Here is a 20,126-nt window from a genome sequence, read left to right on the forward strand (position 1 = left end):
ATAAATATATATGTATGTGTGTGTGTATTTGTAAAATTAGAACTAAATAGTAACAATACACTGTTGACCGGGGCAGCCTCTGTATTTGTTACTCTTGCCCATATAAAATCCATTATTCTTTTTATACATCTTTTTCTCCTTACAGAAACTAATCCTTTTCCACCACGAGTGATACCCTCTCTCAGACCAGTGGGCTGCTTATTCATGGCTTCTCTCCTTTTCTGCTGGTAATCCTCATCCATAGTTATGGCAGCTACTCCTTTTGCCATGGCACCAGTGATTCTTGACGCAGCACCAGCTAACCCACCTTTTGGAAAGTAAAGCAAAGTAAAATGCAGTTTAGAAATATTCACCAATATGGTTTACTGTGAGGTAAACCAGCATGGCAACACCGAAACTTACCAACAGCTCCCCCTACTAGTGCTTTAAGTCCCAGTGCCATCCCTTCTATAAATTCTTCAGGACCCTGGATGGCTCCCTAAGAAGAAAAAATAAGAAAGGATGCAGTTCTTTTAAGATTCAAATAGTATGCATTATATATTTTAATTCATATATTAGTCCCAACAAAAATATCAAGACAAGAAGAGCGTGAGACAAAGTGAGAAAGTGTGAAAGCGCACTCAAGAAGTGCTCTGAATTACTGTTTTAGGATACTAATTCCCTGGTCTGACTATTGTAAGGCAAACTGAAAAAACCAAAACAAATGTCTTGTAAACTGAGAACTGTAAGGAAAAATTGCTCATGAATTAGGTTAAATGGACAACTCTCTCTTTTTAACCTCATTTGAATATTCCAGTAACTTTTCCTGGCACTTTCACTTTAAACTTTCCCTTCTACATTTAAATTTTATGCCCCAAAAAGGTATCAATATATCCACATTCTCAATTCAGTTCATCTCTTTGCTATATTTCATAATATTTGCTATATTTCATAAGAAGGCAGCAGATAGTCTTACCTGGTAAGGTTCATAGAAGAATGCTTCTACTCCTTCAGACAAACCTCTTATGAATCCAAATGGATTACCCAAGACATCAAGGCCAAGAATAAGAACATACATCTGTTTAATAGCCTAAAAAAAAAAAGTATTAGAGTAAATATTTCAGAATATTTTATTAGTATAGTATTTATTAGTAAATTAGTAAATATTTAGTAAATATTTTTATTCACACTATTAAGTCCAGCAAGTTATTTTGTTATCCATGCCATCTTTCCACTAGTCATAATTTGGAAACAGCAGTTGTCTCAAAATAAAGCAATATAATCCAATTAGTTCACAACTGTTTTGTATATATTTATGTATATAACCTTAGTACAAGCATACAAGTCTGAAAGTAATTTTTTTCATAGAACAACAGTGCACAGTAGAGCTTTCAAAATATAAATTTACTGTAATACTGAAATTTACTTATCCTAACCTGCTTTGAGTAATGCCTTAAAACCGACGTTTGAAGCTGTTGAGTAGTACAGATGTGATAGTTGAGTTCAAAGAATGCCAATCTAAAAAAAACCCAAAAGGATTAAAACTTATTCTTACTATGCAGAGCAAAATAAAATCTAACATACATAATATTGGTTTAATCTTGGGAAGTTAAATGATTATATTTTTAACCTACTTAAAGACAACATCTTGTACATCTGTGAGGGTGGCCCCTATGCTCTTCAGCAGAAGGTTCAGGGACTGAAGTGGTATCAATTCATTCTTTCTTTCTTCTTTGTTACTGTCTTCTCCACCCGTACTGAGTGAAAAGCTTATGTGTAACTGAAGCATGAAAATGAAATCGGGAAATAACATGGTTGATTATTAGAAGTACTATACAAAAATTGAGAAAAGACATTTCTAATCTTGACTGAAAGCATGCTGACTTCATAACAAAGAACATAAATACATCATGTAAAGGAATAAAAAACAGTGACACCTGAAGTCAAACTGAGTAAATGGAACCAGTAAAGCTTAACTACAGCTCATTTCAAAGACTCATAGCTCGACTTGCCAAGTTATTGTCACTTAATTCACTGTTCTGTATTTACTTCATATCTGTTAAAGACTAATCATTTATTAGAACCTGAAGCCCATATGTTCCATCCTATCACCCCTACATGCATTTTTTTCTTGTCAAATATGACAAAATGTTCTAAAATAAGCTGTTGTTTATTTTGTCACCAAGCATTCACTTTATTATCTTACCATGTAAAGGTCACTTTACTTTAGTCCAGTCCTGACCAGTTTTTGTAATAAAACAACTTGAGACATACATACGAACATTTAAATGAGGATACACTGAAAAAGCTACTACTTGGAATGAGTTACACTAAACTGTGTATATAAAGCTAGCCAAGCATTTCCTGGAATTACCTGTTCTAATAGCAGACTATTTCTAAACATCTCCCCAGTTACTGTAAGAAGGTGATACTCAAACCATTCTGTGATCTATTTTCTGTGAAATGGAGGGGAGATTCTCTTATTAAAAACTGCTACAGAACCTCTGTATACCATCCCAGCTTTAAGAGCAGCAACTACACAATAATAAAAAACCTGAGGTCAGTAAGCTAAAAATGCTGAAACATGTATCTGGGCAAACAGGCTGTTTTGTTTCTATGTATGCCTCAAGTCAGGAGTAGAAAACCAAAACTGATTTTCCAGTGAGTAAATAATGATAAAGCAGAAAATGTCATTGCACATGACTGCTGGCTATATACAATTTATTACAAATTACTTCATTCCCCAATCTGCACATAAACTATTGCATTTTGGAAGGATCTCTTAAATAATAAAAAGAACTAATGTGTATATGAAGGAAGCCATGGACACTAATGAAATAATGAACTCTTAATGTAAATATTTCATAACCATTAATATAAAACCCATAGAAGTTACTAGTTAAACCCCATAGAAGTTACTAGTAGGCCAATTTCCAATGCCTACCATCCTGGAGAAGACAAAATTTCATGGTTAGAGAGCAAACTCAGGCTGTACTGTGAGAAAGGTATACCTTAATTGGAGAGATATGAAAGTATTCATACAAGCCAATTTGAGATGTATCCATTGATGACACACTCATTAGTTCTTCTTGAAGAGATTCAACATCCTTTTTGAAAAGTTCTAGCTGTAAATGCATCTCCAAAAAAGAAAAAAAAAAACCTTTAAAATTTAGTGTATACAAAACTACCATGTATTTGTCACTATAATGCAATACATTGGTGAATACTATTTATAGTCTCCTGATCTTATTTTCCTTGAAGAGTTGACACTTTGAGGACTTCTAACTAGAGTTTACTTGTTGCCTTTTTTGTGTGAACTAGGGGAAACATGTATAAAAAGGACTTTGAAAATTAGCATATTCTTCGACCTATAACAATAGTCTAAAATTCACATTATACCTGGTATGAACAAATGCAACAGACTGTATGCCCTAACAAAATGCTGGGAATCACAAAGTTTAGGCAACACATTCCTGCATATGAAAATGCTGCAACATTTCTGAAAAAATTCTCAAGTAACGTTATTAATGTTCATTATATGGCTGCTTTGTTTAAGAAATGCTTCAAATTTCCTTATAATATGAGCAGTCAGTTAGACTGCTCATTCTTACTATTTAAATTTTTGAAGATGTTCAATTTTTATGCTGTTTAACAACAGTGACTCCCAAAGCCTTAAAAAAATTACACTACAGAGTTTTGCTTCAGGAGTTTATAATTTTATAAGAAAAGACTAAATGTAAATACATCCTTAGGTCTTGATTTAGATAGAGGTGCCTTTCTACAGAGAGGATCCCATTCATGAAGCTAAAATTTTACTTAAAATTTACATTACTACCAAGTGAGAAAAATTCCTAAGTCAATAAGCAATTATTATGTTTTGTGAGTCTTTCCAAAACTGTGATGCTGCTAGAGCTCTGCAAAGAACCCACAGGCTTCAAATTACAGCAACAGGAAAGGGAGACAGGACCCTGAAGATTCAACTAGATCCCTATGCCTGACATTGCCAAACTCAGGTAACCACGTAAGTGCCTGTGACCTGGACAATACATTTAGTTTTCATTTATTACAGGGCAGAAAACAGGCTACAAACAATCTGCTAAAAGGAGAATGTGCTTTTAAAATTCAAAACAAAGAACTCCACACACTTCAGAAGCAACAGTAAGAAACTAGAATATATTTAACACATGATACCATGCAGAAGTAGCAAATTTACTTAGTACGTATTTTCATCTAACTAAAACTTTCAGGCCAATTCTTACACAATTTTATTCTGCTGCAAACTTTCAAATGATAATGATAATGCTGTCTTGCTTGACATCTTATCGTAGAAAATAATTTTCTTGTTGTTCCCCACTGCCTTCTAATTTTCAATTTATGCTACATTGGATCAACTTTTTAATATTTATTCCTTATTTTAGTATAATCCCTGAGCAGCAATAATTTTTACATCACTGATGTGTAGGTATAGGGAAATAAACAGCAAAATAAGTTGTCTTTCCAACATACCTTTCTTTTGCCACAGAGTAGGACTATACCTTTAAATGCCCCATGAAAAAGTAACTTTTTACTCAGTTAAACCTGGAAGATCTTTTATGAAAATATTTCTAATTCATTTTTCACTGGCAGCATTTTTGATAGAGACAAAACAGGTGTACTTCCAGTTTGTTGTGCACTGACATTCAAATTTCAATGCTTTGAACAGGAACAGGATGCCAAAGATACATCAGAATTGCACTATACCTATACATATAGTATCTATACTAGATACCAGTATCTATACCGCTTATTTTTTTTTTCTTTGGCAAATGTGGGTCCTCTGTTGCCTTACAGTTGCATCCAAAGTTTCTATTATTATTTATCAATCAGAATATCTGTCACCTCGTACTATTTTATTTTATTTCTACTGTTGCTATATACAAACTTTTCTCATTTTCCCCACAGTACAGAAATCCAGTTCCCTCACACTGCCCTCTACTCTCCACTTAAAACAACAAAAGGTTTCTACCTCTTTGTCACTTGGCACATCAGTCTGTGTAAAGAATTCAGTCACTGCATAGAGGAAGCCAAGATCTAATCTAAGATCCATCTCTTGAATCAGGACCTTAAAATACCTATATAGGAAACAAAAAACAATTATTAACAAGTATTTTCAGAAAATGGGCAACACTTTAGAATTTATCTAGGGTATTTAGGCGACATAAGGACTGACTTTGTTTTATTTCTTGAGGGATTTGCCATTACTGGTGAAAAGCAGGCTCCCTCTTGTGGTGTAAAATAAGCATATTTCCTGTAACTGAAACAATTTTTATCAAGTAGCAGCATTTAACACTGTGTACAGCACCATAAAACAGGCTTCTTCTAAATTAAAGATAAAAATTCTGCATTACAAGGTAAAGGTAAAAATTCTTGCTTTGCAATCATGGGTAATACAGAGGGCAGAGCTTTCATCTCTGAAAGTGCTCTGATCCTTCCAAGAATGACTTGGTGTAAAATCCTGCATTATATTTGCGGCTGTAATCATTCTCATTTTAAAGCTTGATTAAACATAATCAACAGCAAAAGAAATGCAATGTGTCAAAATACTTACTTAATATGAGATATTTGTGAATGTCCTGCAGTTCTCATGACAATACTGACATCAGTAAATGGTTTTGGTGCTATGAAGTTGTAAAATAAAGAGATCAGCAAAGATTTTTATACGATATACATACCTGTATATTGTAATATGAAAATGTCATGTATGTCCAGGATTTTCTCAAGCATATAATGTACAATTACAAAATTGATATGACCAGCAAACAAGTAAGTCAGGGAAAAAAGCAGGAACAGAAAGGAACAGAAGGATGAAATGGAACATCAAAACTATTTCACTGATCTCTGAAAATGTAGCTTTTCCATTTGAAGGTGAATTAATATTTACATAATATTAGAGTTAAATAATTTCTCTAGTCATGAAATAAGATTTTCCAACAGACAATACAAAAATGTCAACTAAACAGAAAAAAGAAAAAAAAATCCACCAATTTATGCACTCTAGCTTGAAATTAATTGTATTTCAAACAAACATCTGCCCCTCCTTGGATTACTCTGGTCTTTGCCCTAATTAATGGAAGTTTTGTCACTGAGCTCTAGGCTCCAAGCCATGGAGAAGCTAGAAGGCTACATGCAAAACAGGCAAAATATATACATTTTGAGTATGGAGTGGCACTGACACATATTTCTTTTCTTAATAAGTAAGATGATTTTGGATAGGCCATTAGATCAGCTATGTCATGCAAGCTAGGGAAAAAAGACACAACTAAGATGAACTATTTATTTGAGGAAGTAGGGAAAAATCATATGACTAAAGATGACAAATGAAACACTGCCCCAGAACTGTAAATGCATGTAAAACTCTTCTCCTGTATTAGTCAGCATTAAGTTTTAGCTGTGGTTTGAATGCAACTGCCAAAAGCCTATTTTAAGCTTGATCCAAATACAACTTCTATGTTACACTCTCCAAGAGCACTAAAGCAGTGTCAAAAAGATGTACTTGAAAGGATTATATCAATGGATGTAAGAATTTTCTTTTTCTGACTGTTAAGTGCTTAAGTGGTTTTCTCTATATCTTCTTTGCAGAGTAAACTACCTCCTTATCTGTGATATTAGTATTTCAGTTATCTGTAGACAGTAAGCTTATACAGACTTCATTTGAGAAAAGTGGTACAGCTAACTTCAGTGCCAGCAAGTTACCTTGTCATTTTAGAAGAATAACATTAAACTAGAACAACAAACCTGAATCCAAGGTGATGGACTTTGGAGGTTTAATAGGATAAAACACAAAGGGAAATATGGCTCCAGGAATCTGGTTTTGTATCTAATAGGGGTAAGGATAGGACAAGATGCAGCATGTTAGCTTTTTAACAGTCAAATATTAAATCAGGGCAATCAATGGAATTACAAACGTTACCTGTAGCATTCCACCAATTCAAAAGCAGAAAAAGAAGCAGCTGTTGTGGTTCAAAATGCCACATTTTTTCCAATTTTCAAAATTAAATTATTAAGTAGTCTAGAAAATTTCTCTTAAATTGGTGGTAATTAATAGTCCACACAATTTTTGCAAAGCACTTTTTTAAAACTTGAAAATATGCAAGACAACAAATTGTATATATTTTTCAGTTGGCTGTAAAAAAGAAGCCACAAGAAAAAGCAAGGAAGATGAATGGTAAGTGCTTTTTCCTGAACAATCACAGTTGTTTGAAGTTTTTTCATTTTAAGTTTTACTTTTAAAGATTGAGAAGCAGTGATGTAAAACCCAATGAATACAATTAAGACCAAAACATGACTGATCCAAACAATTCTAAAAATAAGTCCAAGTTTCTCTAAATGTACACTTAATAAATAGCTTAAGACTCACCTGTATCCTGTAAATCTGAATTCTGAAAGACTTCTGATGTGCAGATGAACTGTATTCTACTTTTAAAGCTGGCAGATAATTTCTTCTGATAGGAATCTCATTTGGTTGTTGAATTTTCATGTTAATTCCATTAGGAGTTAAACACACCTATTGTATTATTAAACAAAATTTGGTACATTGTGCGTTTCAAAAGAATGCTTTTTATAATACACTTTAGAAGTTAGATAGTGAAATAGCTTAGCAGTAGAAATCTTGCAGCTTTTAAGTCCCTTGTCATAAATCCCACTTATTTAAAACAATCAAATTTTATTATAAATTTCCATAGAAGTAGATCTACAAAATACAGCATTATTTAGGGGATTACTATCGTTTAATGGTTTTCAAAAAGATAAGCAGACTAGTGTAACAAAGGTCTGTGACTGATACAAAATCTGGCTCATTTACATATGCCATTTTCATTTCCCTACGACACAATTCTAATGAATATCTAGAATATATTTATAGACAAGGAAAGCAGCATTTGAAGCATAACATGCTTTGACATTACTGAGTAACTTCTGGGATTAGTTTTTCATCTGTGGTTGACTGACAAAAGTTGAATTATCTTGGGTGAAAGCAACGAAACAAGCAAACCAAAACTAACACCCTGCTGACCTGTCCACTTCCCTGGTATAAGAAATGAACTAAATGAAAGGCTCCTTTACCATAGCTTTAAGCATATCTAGTCCCATGACCTGCAAAAACGTAACAGGAGTTCCAAAACTATAGACTAGCAATAAAAAGTCTACAGCAAGCTTTCAAATGTTTACAGATTTTTTTTTCCAATGGCTTTTTTTTTGCTATACAGAGATAAAGATTTTCAAATGGATTATGTAAATCAGTTATCTTAATTTTCACTGGAAGTTTCAAGGACAGTAAAAATCAATACACTGTATTTTTCCCGTGTATAGATGTAAACAACAGAACTAGAGAACTATTAGTATTACCAAAACGTTTGATTCCAACTCAATAATCTTATTTTCTGAAGGTGTTAGCTCACAGTAATCTTTGAATTCTTGTTCTAATTTATCAGTCTGCTTAATACTCATGGGTCTCCATCTTGACTTCTTCTGGGGTTTTGTCTCCCAAACCACATCAGAACTTTGAAAACAAAACAAAGGATCAAGAAAGAAGGATTAGCTTTTTCAAAAATTTTACCTACTACAGTATTGCTTTTAATAGATTACAACTACAGAATGAGAAACCACATCATAAAACATAACTATAGTAAATAAAAAAATACAAAAATCACCCATTGTCCTCTTGGTGCTACATTGGAGCCAGTTTCTGCAATGAAATGCAATATAGAAAAGTCAACAGCATGTCTGTGTAACTCCCCAGTTTGATGTAGATGGGTGTGTAAGGATACTTAAACAGGAAGCTCTTTTTCAACAGTACTGCCATCCATTATTCTTTAATCTCAATGTATTTTGCATATACTCTTCCATATACTTTGCCATATCTGAATTTAATGAAAGTTGAGAACTTCTTGAAGTCAAGATTTTTGTTTGGTTTTTTTAGGCAGTGTCTCAAAATCAGTTCTTTTCCTTTGCCTCTTACTTATATTAATAAAACAAAAAAATTATTTAATCAACCTTTAAGGGCACTGGACTCTTTTCCTTTTAATTCTACTGCTTCTGTGAAAAGCTTTTGTGTGTAATTTCACCTTACAGTCAAAACAAACCAACATTATCCAACAAACCAATGGAGGGTAATTCTTTCTACAAGTTAGATTAGCTCACAAATACAGAGTTTTCCAGACACAGGCCACCAATCCAATCCCTTTTAGCTTTATCTGTGTCTCTGTTTAGAAACACTAATGGCAGAACCACCACCAAAAAAAAAAAAAGTGACCTAAAGGGCAAAACAAATACAAAATAGAGCAGTATCTTGAAATTGCTTGCAGTTTTCCTTTTTCCTTCTCCCTCCTTCCTCCTGGATGTGCTGTAATGTGTATGAAACTTGTTTGTGCATCAAGTTAGATACATACTGACTTTTCCATTCTTTTCATAACAAGATATTTCACAAATAAGAACATTCTGAACAACAGGGCCTTTACCATGCCCAAAGAATAATTGCTTAGCCTCAGAAAGAGCTTTGCATTTTTATGATAATGGTAAGCAAGAGTCCCTTGAGTGTTTTCAAATGTCCCTGTCTGAATATACAATAGCACCTATTTCTTAACCAGAGTTCACTTTTTTGCTTCCCTCTGAAATGCTGTAGTAGAAAGCCTGAAATATTAAAAGCCTTGGAGTCACCATAATTTCTCATAATTTCTTCTCAAAAGTAAGAAGACCTACAGAACTTCAAGCTACTACTGCACAAAAATTTCAACACAGAATTCAGCTACTTGTTTCTGTAACGAAGATAGAAAAACCCACTGACACAAACTATGCACACACCTTAGTCCTTAAAATTCTTACTATTACTCCTCAAACTACATGGACAGGAAGTACTTCTGTGCAGTGTATTGAGAACAATGCATTTGCCACACAGTGTTACAGTAATGCATTGCAAATACACACACATCCAAATACAGAAAGCATATGCATTAATTTAAAACTCAGTGAAAACCTTTATGTTCGAAAAAAAAGATGTACTGTATCATTTCACAGAAGGGTTTGGAATGGAAAGGAACTTAAAGATCATCTAGTTCCAACCCTGCTGCCGTGGACTGAACACCTCCTGGTAGACCCCATTGCTTCAAGCCCCCAGTCCAATCTGGCCTTCAACATTTCCACTGAAAGGGCATCAACAACTTTTCTGGGCAACGTGTTCAAGTGCCTCACCCCCTTCATAGAGAAAATTTACTTCTTAATGTCTAATTGAAATCAACCCTCTCCCATTTTAAGGCCACTACCCCTTGTCCTATTGCTGCATGCCCTTGTAAAAAGCCCTTCACCTTCTTTTCTGCAGATCCTTCAAGCAATTCTAGATACTCTTAACCCGGAACTCTTTTTCCTCTGTCATCACACCCCAAAGTGAAAAGTTAAACATTTTAGACTGTTGCACACAAAATAAGTTACCTTGTAATTCCAATGTATGACACTTCTTGTTTTGTATAATTATTAACCAATGAAATTCCAACATCTTGCAAAGAAAGAATGATTTCTTGTTCTGCTAGCTCTGCTTTTACGCTTTCATATGTCAATTTAAATACATTCTCATCTTCAGTGATCAGGACAATACGTTGCAAGCCTTCAAAAAATGACACTAAATAGATCACTTTACAATCCAGGCTGAGTATTTCCATTTTGTCCTACAAACAAGAGAGAAAAAGTTTTTACAACTCTAATATTCATTCTACTGCACAAGCAAGTATTTAAGTCCCAGCAACATGAACAACAAAAGACACTTTTAAAGGCAGAGATAAATAATACAGCGTTTAATTATGAAGTCTTACAGTAGTTGCTCTCACACACACGTGCTTTTGAACTGACAACAAGTGCTTATTGGAATAAATTCCAGCAAACAGTGTTGTTACTCCTCTGTTTGAGCCTCATGAGATTTGCTGATAATACTCACTACCTGTGAAATTTGAGTAATACACAGAGGAACAGTACAACATTAAGAATTATTCAGATAGTAAATGTACCTCTTTGGGGGCAATTTCCTCAGTTCTATTTCCACATCTCCATTTCAATTTTCTAGATCCTGCAGGGTCTGCCCAAGTATACAGTACTGCCTTATTTGGCTGAAGACAGTCTTCCAATTCACAGAGGGAACTAGAACATAGTAGTATGAAGTTAAAATGTCAATGACTATTTTGTGTCAATGACTTTTGCAGCCTAGCACTTCAACAACCCTTTAATTACTTTTGAAATTAATCAAAATGAAAACTTAAAACAACATCATGCATGAATAAAGAGTCATAAACCCATTACAATAATAAAAACAGTATTCATACTTCAAAATAAAAATGTATACTTTAGAAATAAAGTATACACAGTAGCTCTTAAAAAGTTCCTCATTTTGATTAGCAGAGAAACATTATGTAGAGAAAAAAAAATAAAATGGAGCTTACAAGCTGGAAGGAAAATTAAAGATTTGCGATGCCAAACATTAATAATCCAAGAGCAAAAAAAGTGTATTTAAAATCCATTGTTTAGGAAAACTTTTGTATCTGGATATAGTAGGTATTTTCAGACAAAGAGATTTTAAACTCCATTCCCTTAAATTCCATTTTATACTCCATTCACTTAAAAACTGGCAGATTTGTCTTCCACAGCCCTCTGAAAGGAACCTATCCCAGGAGAGGATGTAGAGAGGGAGGTGCTGAGCATTTATCATTGGGACCCAGTGATAGGATGTGTAAAAATCATTCAAAACTAAAGTCGGGGAGGGACAGACTGGACCTTAGGAAGCATTCCTTTACCACAACAGTAGTCAAAAGCATGAACAGGTTCCCTAAAGGGGTGGTCGATGCCCCAAGTGTGTCAGTATTTAAAGAGGCATTTAGGCAATGACCTTAACAGCACGCTTTAACTTTCGGCTACCCCTGATGGGCACAAGGGATGCCCAAAAGCCATTGAAGAAGGTAAAAAAAAAAAATCACTAATCTTTACAGATAAAACCAAAGCACTTTATTGACTATATTCTTCAAAGAGGAACACACAGCTCCAAGCTCAATTTGACTAGCAGATCTTCCACCTTTCATGTAAAAGTCTTTAAACACTGCTGTGACTGACTGAAAGGAAAAAAACAGGCTGAGAATGCTGCAGATATACACAGTCTTCTTAGCACTGCACCCTATCTGTGTACAGTAGCAAAGCATTACAAAGAATTTGAGTTTGAGAGCAGAACCAGCAGAGATGCATTCAGGTGCAGAACAAAATTTTCACTGATTACTTGTGTTAAAATAGCCTCAGTTTTGGTCTGGCTTGATGAAACTTATGCAAGTACCTTCCCATTTTTCAGTCTATTTCCTCATGTCTCCCATGAATTTTAACCCATTATTTCAGCTAAATCTCATAAATATGGCAGAACAGTAAAAGTCTCAAATCTAATTACATTTAAAACTCATTTATTACCATTCTGCACAGTCAGCACCTGCACAGTTCCAGATAAGCCAAGTAAATTCTTTGCCACCAGCCAGAACATAGAGGGTAAGACCCCAAAATTAATATAAAAAAAGAGACAAGAGAGCTTACAAAAGAGCTACTTATTTTTAAAACAGTGACCTAGCACTGCATAACACTGTGCTGCTAATAATTAATTTTTTTCAATCTATAAAACAATGGATTTTGGGTGCTATGACAAAATTAGACAGCCATTTCTTAAAAAGTAGGTTTCCTAAGAAACAGGCATGCTTGCAATACATGAAGTAACAGTACACATGCCTCCAAACAGACATCCACACTAAAACTTCTCTTACATACCTTTGTCCATACTCAATAATTTCCTCTTTAGTATGGTTTATCAACAGAAATGGAGCTGCACCATCGTGGTAATTAGAAAAGGTAATCACTGTAGAATGTTCAGTCACGTTAACATCCACAGTAATTCCTCCAAGCTATCAGATGTAAAAATTATGAAGTAAATAACAGTGGAATTAATTTCTAGTAAAGAAATGTAATTAAAATATTTTGGAAAACTTTTACTCTCATAAGACAAAGCCATCAAATAGCCAAGAAAGCGGTCTTTTTTTAACATGTCTTTAAAATATTTTCCTTATCTAATGACTAAGTAACAGGCACTGCACTTAGTAATCAAAATTACAGAGCTTTGTACTGGCAAAATTTAGGCAGTTATCAGAGGAATATTCCTTGAACCATTCAATAGGCATCAAGAACACTCTACTAATAAAAAAAAAAATTACGCATATATTTTCAAACTACTGCTAGATGAGACTGTATGCAACATAGAAGCAAATTCAGGGGAATTAGTCACTTTTCAAAGTAACTTAGCGTTACTTAAAACTAAGATAAATACTTCTCAGCCTATGATAGGGATCACTAACAAACCAATCTCTGTTTCAGCTTCTATGAAGCTGCTTTGTGGAGAAGTGCTTGTAACAAAAGACACTTACAGACTCTCTGTACACACACAGGAAGAAACGTGATAATAATACATTTGCGTATACATGATCTTATCCCTATCTAAGTTTTGACAATACTTGATTATACGCAAAACGGAAAGCTTTCAGAATGGAAATAAAACTTATTCGTGTTGTTTTGCCTAACTTCTGAAAGCAACCATTTACCTTGTTGTCCAAATGCAGCAACAGGCAGTTCTCTTGCTTATTAAAGTTTATCTTCTTTGCAGGAAGATTAGAATTTTCAACTCTAACGAGCAGTTTGTTTGCATCATTTTCAGGCCAGAAGGGAATGCACTAGAAGAAAAATCAGGTATTTTAAAGTAAGTGTGAAATTCACTTCAGCCCAAAGTTCATCTACCAGAATTCTACCCAAAGGTGTGGTGAGTATTAAAAAACCTAAAAACAATTACTTACGGAACGAGGGGAAAAAAGGGTAAAAAAGGGGGAAAGAGGAAAAAAGAAGAGGAAACAAAGTTAAGGAGATAAAAGTGGTAACTGTAAGGCTTCATATTCACATGAAGAAGTAGATTTAAAATAGATAATATGTTTGAAATCTCAATGGATGGCTACAACAATCCATGGCAACAATGGAGGATGGCTACAACACCAAAAGGGCCAACCTTGTTACAAAAAGCCCCAAACAAACAAAAAACCAACCAACCAAACAAATGAAGCAGACTTTTAACAGATCTCTCACCAAGTAAGTATACATTACAAATTGATCTTACAATGACAATCAATAACAGAAAGAGTTATCGGAATAAATACATCCCAGAGTGATTTGAGTATGCAGGACATCACTGAAATACTTTACATATATAAAAATACACACACGCACATATATATGGTATAAGACATATATAAATAAGATATAAAGCATTAGGCAGCTAAATCAGAGAGCATGTTCTGCTGTTCGTGTCCACAACAAAGATCACCACCATCCTGGGTTCAAAATCCCACAATCTCTCTTCAATAGTTTGCACACCAGATGGATAAGAAAAGGAGACAAGGAAAGCAAAAGTTGTCGTTGTAACTAATTAAAAGTTTCCAGATAATTGTAAGAGTCTTGCCACAGGAACAAGCTATTGACAATAACTCTCAACCAGCAAGAGCCAAAGTCTGAATAGATAGACCAGTTTTCCTGTACTTCAAACTATTCACCTGCAACATCTATAACTTTGGAAGCATCTTTCTCCAACACAGGTTAAGAAATGAGATGTTTATATGTAATTGAATCTGAATCCTGGAATGTAAACCTTCAATGGTGAAATACTAGTTCACCAACTTACCATGCCACTAAGTTCCCTTTCCCATTGTTTCTCACACCACAGGAAGCAGGAAGACAAAGGAAAAAAATATAGTTAAACAGCAAGACTGAAGGTGTAATCTTATATCAACATGTATCCTACAGACAAAAGAAATTAAAATTGTGTTGTAAACTAGAATAAAACATAGCAATACATCTCAACACGGAAATCATGAGTGCTCAGAAGCAATTCAAGGAGAATCAGTTAACAGTAAATGGAAGTCTAATCAAAACCAAAGTAAGTACCAAGGACTGGCTAAACAAGAAGTCACAGAATCAAACTCTTTCTTTCTTTTCCTTCTATTCTCTCTTTCTCTCTCTCTGCTTTTCCTTTCAGCTTTCCTTCCTGCCTTTCTTGCTTTAGGGATGTATGCTGGTCTTCCAGTATAACTAATTCAATGGACACTGCTCGGAGAGCCATTTCATACTTATCTATGTCCAACAGTTACAGTGTACAGAATAAGGCATTTTTCTAGTAACAGTGAATTCAAATTTCTGACAGATCAACTGCCTTTCAGACAGGGAACATTTCCAAAAGGAGATGGGTTCTACAAAAGGATTGCTTTTTACCTTGAAAAGACAGACTGTCAGAAAGAATGAAAAGGAATAAAAGCGAAAGCCAGCTGGAAGGACTCTGCTTAACTTGAAGTGACAAAAATAGAATGGGGAGAGAGAGGGAGCAAGCTGAGACATGAATTACCATTTCAACAAACTTGTTTTTTTTAAGATTTACCTAAAGAATAAAGTGAGAAGTACTCAAAAAATTCACAGGCATTAATAAAAAAAAAAAAATAAATAAGTCTATGGTAGCTGTATCTCAAGAAGAGGATGACAGGTCCTGGACATCTGTCCTGGATACCAAAAGACAGACCTAGAGTGGCTGGACTCTATATTTGTAAGAGTTAAGAAACATACTGGGTTGAGCTACTGAGTTACAAACGAGCAACCCTGACAGGCTGTCACAAAAAGGATTTTTAGAGAGTGTTTATCAAAAGATATAGACACACTGTGGATAGGCAAGCAACTTTGTAATGAAGTTTGTTATAATTTATAATCTCTGTTATACAGACTCCTCTGTTGACTTCTACTACTCAATATGATAAACTTCCATATCTAATCTTTCAAATGATATCATGAATGATTCTAAAATCTATCAAGTCCTCTTTTCATACCATGTGACTCTATATGACTCTAAGATTAATTAATTAGTAAACAAATGAAAAACAATGACACTTATGGGACAAGCTAGAAAATCCTGTAAGCATACCAATAAAACATTCAATGCAGGAAAACCACAATTCATGTACGTAACAATGTATTTGACTTTCAAAACTCTGCATAGTTTTTGCAGAATAAAATCAAGAGTTTCTGTAAAATAGTACAATTTATTCTAATAACTGTGTATCAATTATATGTCACAAAACATCAAGAAGTAACTAAATTTGACTATATTTTCTCAGAGTAAGAAGTTAGATATAAAGTAGCCCATCAAGCTTTGTCATTTCAGAGCTTTATCAACAAACTAGAGGAGCAAGTGTGCATGTAAAGAACTCAAAACTGTATTGTCAATCACAAGTATGGTTCAGAGGAACAAAATAATATCAGGGAATAGAATATATTTGTAGGCAAACAGCCTATTCTTGAGCAAAAGCAAAAAACTTTTTAAAAAATAATGATCAAAATTATGGTAAGCGGAACTGACTTAGACACTTAAATATCTAATCACTACTGTTTATTCCTAGAAAAAAAATATTACAACAGAACAACAATGAAAATAAAAAGCAAATAATGTAGTATCGGTTTCATAAATTGAAGTAACGATATTTAAATAGTATTTTTCTTCCAGAATCATTACAGATAATATGCACACCTAATGAGCATGTGTTTGCCATACTAAGGATGTAACAAAAAGATGTACTTACAAATCTGATTTAAAGTATTTTAACTTTGGTGTTTTAGTTTCCAAGCACTTATGGTAACCATTCGGTGTACTTACAGTTCTAAAGAAAAGTGAGGGGGCCTCCAGCCACATTAGTTGATAGGCTAAACTCAGTCTCTGTTTGTGACCTGGCTGTGACCAGCCTCTGTGTTATGGCCTCTTAAGACTCACTGGCAGGGAAGGCAGCAGCACTCACTTTCAGCATTCATAGACATGCAACACAACCTCAAAGAGGCACATCTTTTCCTTCATGTCTTAAAGGAAGACATGATGGCCTCAAAACTAAATGCTAACAAAATAAAACTGTGGGATACTGCAGTGTTAACAGTCAAGCTGCACAGCCAGTCTTCAACATTCTAGACATCAGCAGCACAGACAGAAGCCCAGAAGCCATTCCTGCACGTCTGGCCTGGTGGGCAGTGAGCCCTCTGTAGGAACAACGCATTAAGCACTAAAAATCTGCATGAAGACTAGTCACAGAAGAACAGTTTTTTGCTCTCTGAGCTGGTCCATGTGAGATATTTACTTCCTACAGGAAAGCAGCATGACCTATAGGTCAACCAAACCACTCTATCAGATACCACTGCAAAAACCAAAGAGAAGTATCAACAAAGAAAATGTAGTAACAGTACTTACACTATTTTCTTGCACTACTTATAAGGCAGTTAACAGTGAAAAAATTCAAGTTACAATATAAACCAGATTTACACTGTGTTCTAAACCAACACTAAGAAAAGGTAACAGGACACGGATAATCTATTATAAAAACATGATACATTCAGACATTATCATGGATCATATTTCTGTCAGTGAGCATTCAAACCAATTTATTTATTTTCCTTAGAAAAACAACTCGGAATATTTCCTTTATAAGCTTACCTGTTGCAAAACAATTGGAATCCACTTTTCCTTGCCTTCTTCAGCTACTTCCAAAGTGTATTTGCTTCTATTTGAGATCATAAAGAATGGAGTGAAAGTTACAATTCTAGTAATATTAAAACTGCTGTTGTTTATAGTGATACCAACCTGTGAATAAAAAGACACTGTTAGAATTAGGCAGTTCTCCTATCTCATTTATATCTCCTGAAAGCAATGAATTTCAGAGAGAAGTTTAACTCACTTGATACTCCTTTTTGTGGCTCTTGCATTCCACAGAACCATGACTTCCAACAGTGTCCAGTGAAAACGGATCAGACAGTTCACTGTCAGTTACCATGAGTTGCACCTATGAAGAAGCACCCGGAATTATTATCAGTTTACAGAGAGTGAAAACATTTACAATCTTCTTTATAGTTTGCATATATATATATAAACATCAGTGCACACACCACAAGCACAGGTGTTTCTACTAAGAAGTCAAGACAAAGCAATTGCCAGTACCATCTCACAAAGACAGTTCATAATGAAGAGTGGTAGAAAGTAACTGCAATAAGCCTTTTGAGGGTAAGACACTCCAGAGAAAGCAACCACGTAAGGATTCTTTCTAAAACTTACCACAATTAAAATCTCAAAGGCAAATCAACAGTTTTGTCACCTCTCACACATCAGTCAACTCTGAGTAATACTCAGCAATAAAAAAAAATCACATTGCAGACTCAAATGGTAAACTGCATCTAACCTTAGCTTACTACCAACTCTGACACGCAAGCATACCATTTTCAAGTAGCATTCATTTTTTCAAGTCCTACATCTTTACAACTGTTACACAAACTCTACATCCAATTTAGTGTATTGACTTTTGTTGATGCAGTTTATGTGTGCAGTTAATGCAAATTTCCAGTCTCAACCATCTCCAACAGCTTTTACAAAACAGATACATCATAGGTTTCATGCATGGTGCAGTTAACTTTTGAAACGTAAAAATGCTTTCATACAACAACACAGGGGAGTACAGAGCTGTCAGGTTTTACAATACCTTGTTATTCTGAAGGAAATTTTTGGGCTGGAAAGAAAAAAGGAGTGGCTTTTTGTAATCCGGAGGATGCTTGCGGTGAATACCATCAGCTTTGTACTGCAACATTCGGCCCGTTTTGTTTACCATCCAGTACGGACTGTGAATTTCTATAACCATCTGTCCAGTTGTGTAGGTCACATGGACAGCAATATCCAGTTCCGTCTTATCCAATTCTGTGATGCAGTAAAACGTTATGAAGCTGATCTCTGGTTGATTGCTCTTTATATGGTACTCGCTTTTCCAATTATGATCAAGATAGTTAAGCAATTGTAAGTCTAGTTTTGTTTGATCCACAACTGCATTATGAATCTGGGCTGAACATCCTTCTTGGAGAGTGTTATGTTTGTTCCCATTTCCCTTAAAAAAGCCAAAAAACAACATACCAAACATTGTACATTTACATAAGTCACATTCAAAATGCATACAAACTTTTATTTTCTAGCTAGCTTTGAAAATTAAGATATAAGTTATTCAGGCAAAATATCAAAATACTTACTATGCTACCTAGCTATCTTACATTCTTAAAGGTCTATCTTAATATAATCTTTTTCAGAAGAAAAATCTATGCATGGTCATCAATATTTAACACCCTAAAAAAGTAACCAAATTCAAATGTATAAACACACTTAAATGACAGTTTTCCTCAACTCAGTACTTCTGTCATTAAATTTCAAATTTTAAGAGACCTGCTACTTCCATACATTTGGCAGAGGCCATAGTCTCCAGATCTAGTAATTGTCTACTTGCAACAAAACTTTATAATTAAATTCCATGTTTGAGTCCAAATACTAAATGTTAAGACCATTTGAAGAAAACAAAGTTTCAGTGTCTCCCAACTGTATTTCTCTTATCCTAACTCTGCACTGGTAAACAGTGGCACATAACCATAGCAGATCTGCAGAACAAAACTTTTAGCACTGAGAAACCAATGTCCACACTGTACATGTTTTAGGTTTTCTATTTGAAACTGGCTCTCATCTGGAATGAATACTTTTTAACAAAGTGCACCCAGCCATTTCATTACATGTGAAAATAAAACAAGCCTGACACAAGGCTGCAATTTGAGCCAAAATGTGGCAAAAAAGGCAAGTCTGTGAGAATTCATTAAAAGCATGCTACTGCTAAAAGTGGCTGTGACTGCACATAGGGTACTACTGTAGGCTGACCCACTTATGCTGAGGCAGTCATGAAATTCACAAGGAAAAACCAGAGTTTAATTAGGCTCAAGCTGCACTTGAACAACAGAATGTCTCTCCCTCATACAGCTGAGTTTGTACACTTCAGGATTTACTTTGTGTACATGTCAAAAGTATGACTTACTACTAAAGATGAATACAATCATGTGTGCTGGCAGTGCTTCATTACTGTAGAGACATATGTGCACTGTAAATCTGCTTGACAAATAATGTAACAGAAGCCTTTTTAACATCCCTTTATAAATATATTTTAATCAGTTAGTAAGCCTTCATATCATCA

General features: G+C 34.6%; 1 protein-coding gene across 2 annotated transcripts in view; it reads right to left on the minus strand.

The window, feature by feature from the left end:
- VPS13A (vacuolar protein sorting 13 homolog A) overlaps positions 1-20,126 on the minus strand; it is a 97,815-nt gene that overhangs the window by 15,678 nt on the left and 62,011 nt on the right. Inside the window, exons 48-65 of one of the 2 annotated variants that reach the window (XM_071731352.1) lie at positions 18,612-19,007; positions 17,817-17,921; positions 17,576-17,722; positions 13,617-13,745; positions 12,793-12,926; positions 11,010-11,139; positions 10,441-10,673; positions 8,362-8,515; positions 7,376-7,522; positions 6,754-6,835; positions 5,567-5,636; positions 4,985-5,090; positions 2,991-3,104; positions 1,614-1,759; positions 1,416-1,497; positions 956-1,069; positions 403-478; positions 144-307 (exon numbers count right to left, since the gene is read on the minus strand). In XM_071731352.1, coding sequence (XP_071587453.1) covers positions 144-307; positions 403-478; positions 956-1,069; positions 1,416-1,497; positions 1,614-1,759; positions 2,991-3,104; positions 4,985-5,090; positions 5,567-5,636; positions 6,754-6,835; positions 7,376-7,522; positions 8,362-8,515; positions 10,441-10,673; positions 11,010-11,139; positions 12,793-12,926; positions 13,617-13,745; positions 17,576-17,722; positions 17,817-17,921; positions 18,612-19,007 — 2,529 coding nt within the window. Of the gene's footprint in view, positions 1-143; positions 308-402; positions 479-955; positions 1,070-1,415; positions 1,498-1,613; positions 1,760-2,990; positions 3,117-4,984; positions 5,091-5,566; positions 5,637-6,753; positions 6,836-7,375; positions 7,523-8,361; positions 8,516-10,440; positions 10,674-11,009; positions 11,140-12,792; positions 12,927-13,616; positions 13,746-17,575; positions 17,723-17,816; positions 17,922-18,611; positions 19,008-20,126 lie in introns of both variants that reach the window. The other variant, XM_071731351.1, reaches the window with a different exon arrangement.

The sequence above is a fragment of the Heliangelus exortis genome, chromosome Z (assembly GCF_036169615.1).
Source record: "Heliangelus exortis chromosome Z, bHelExo1.hap1, whole genome shotgun sequence".
NCBI lineage: Eukaryota > Metazoa > Chordata > Aves > Apodiformes > Trochilidae > Heliangelus > Heliangelus exortis.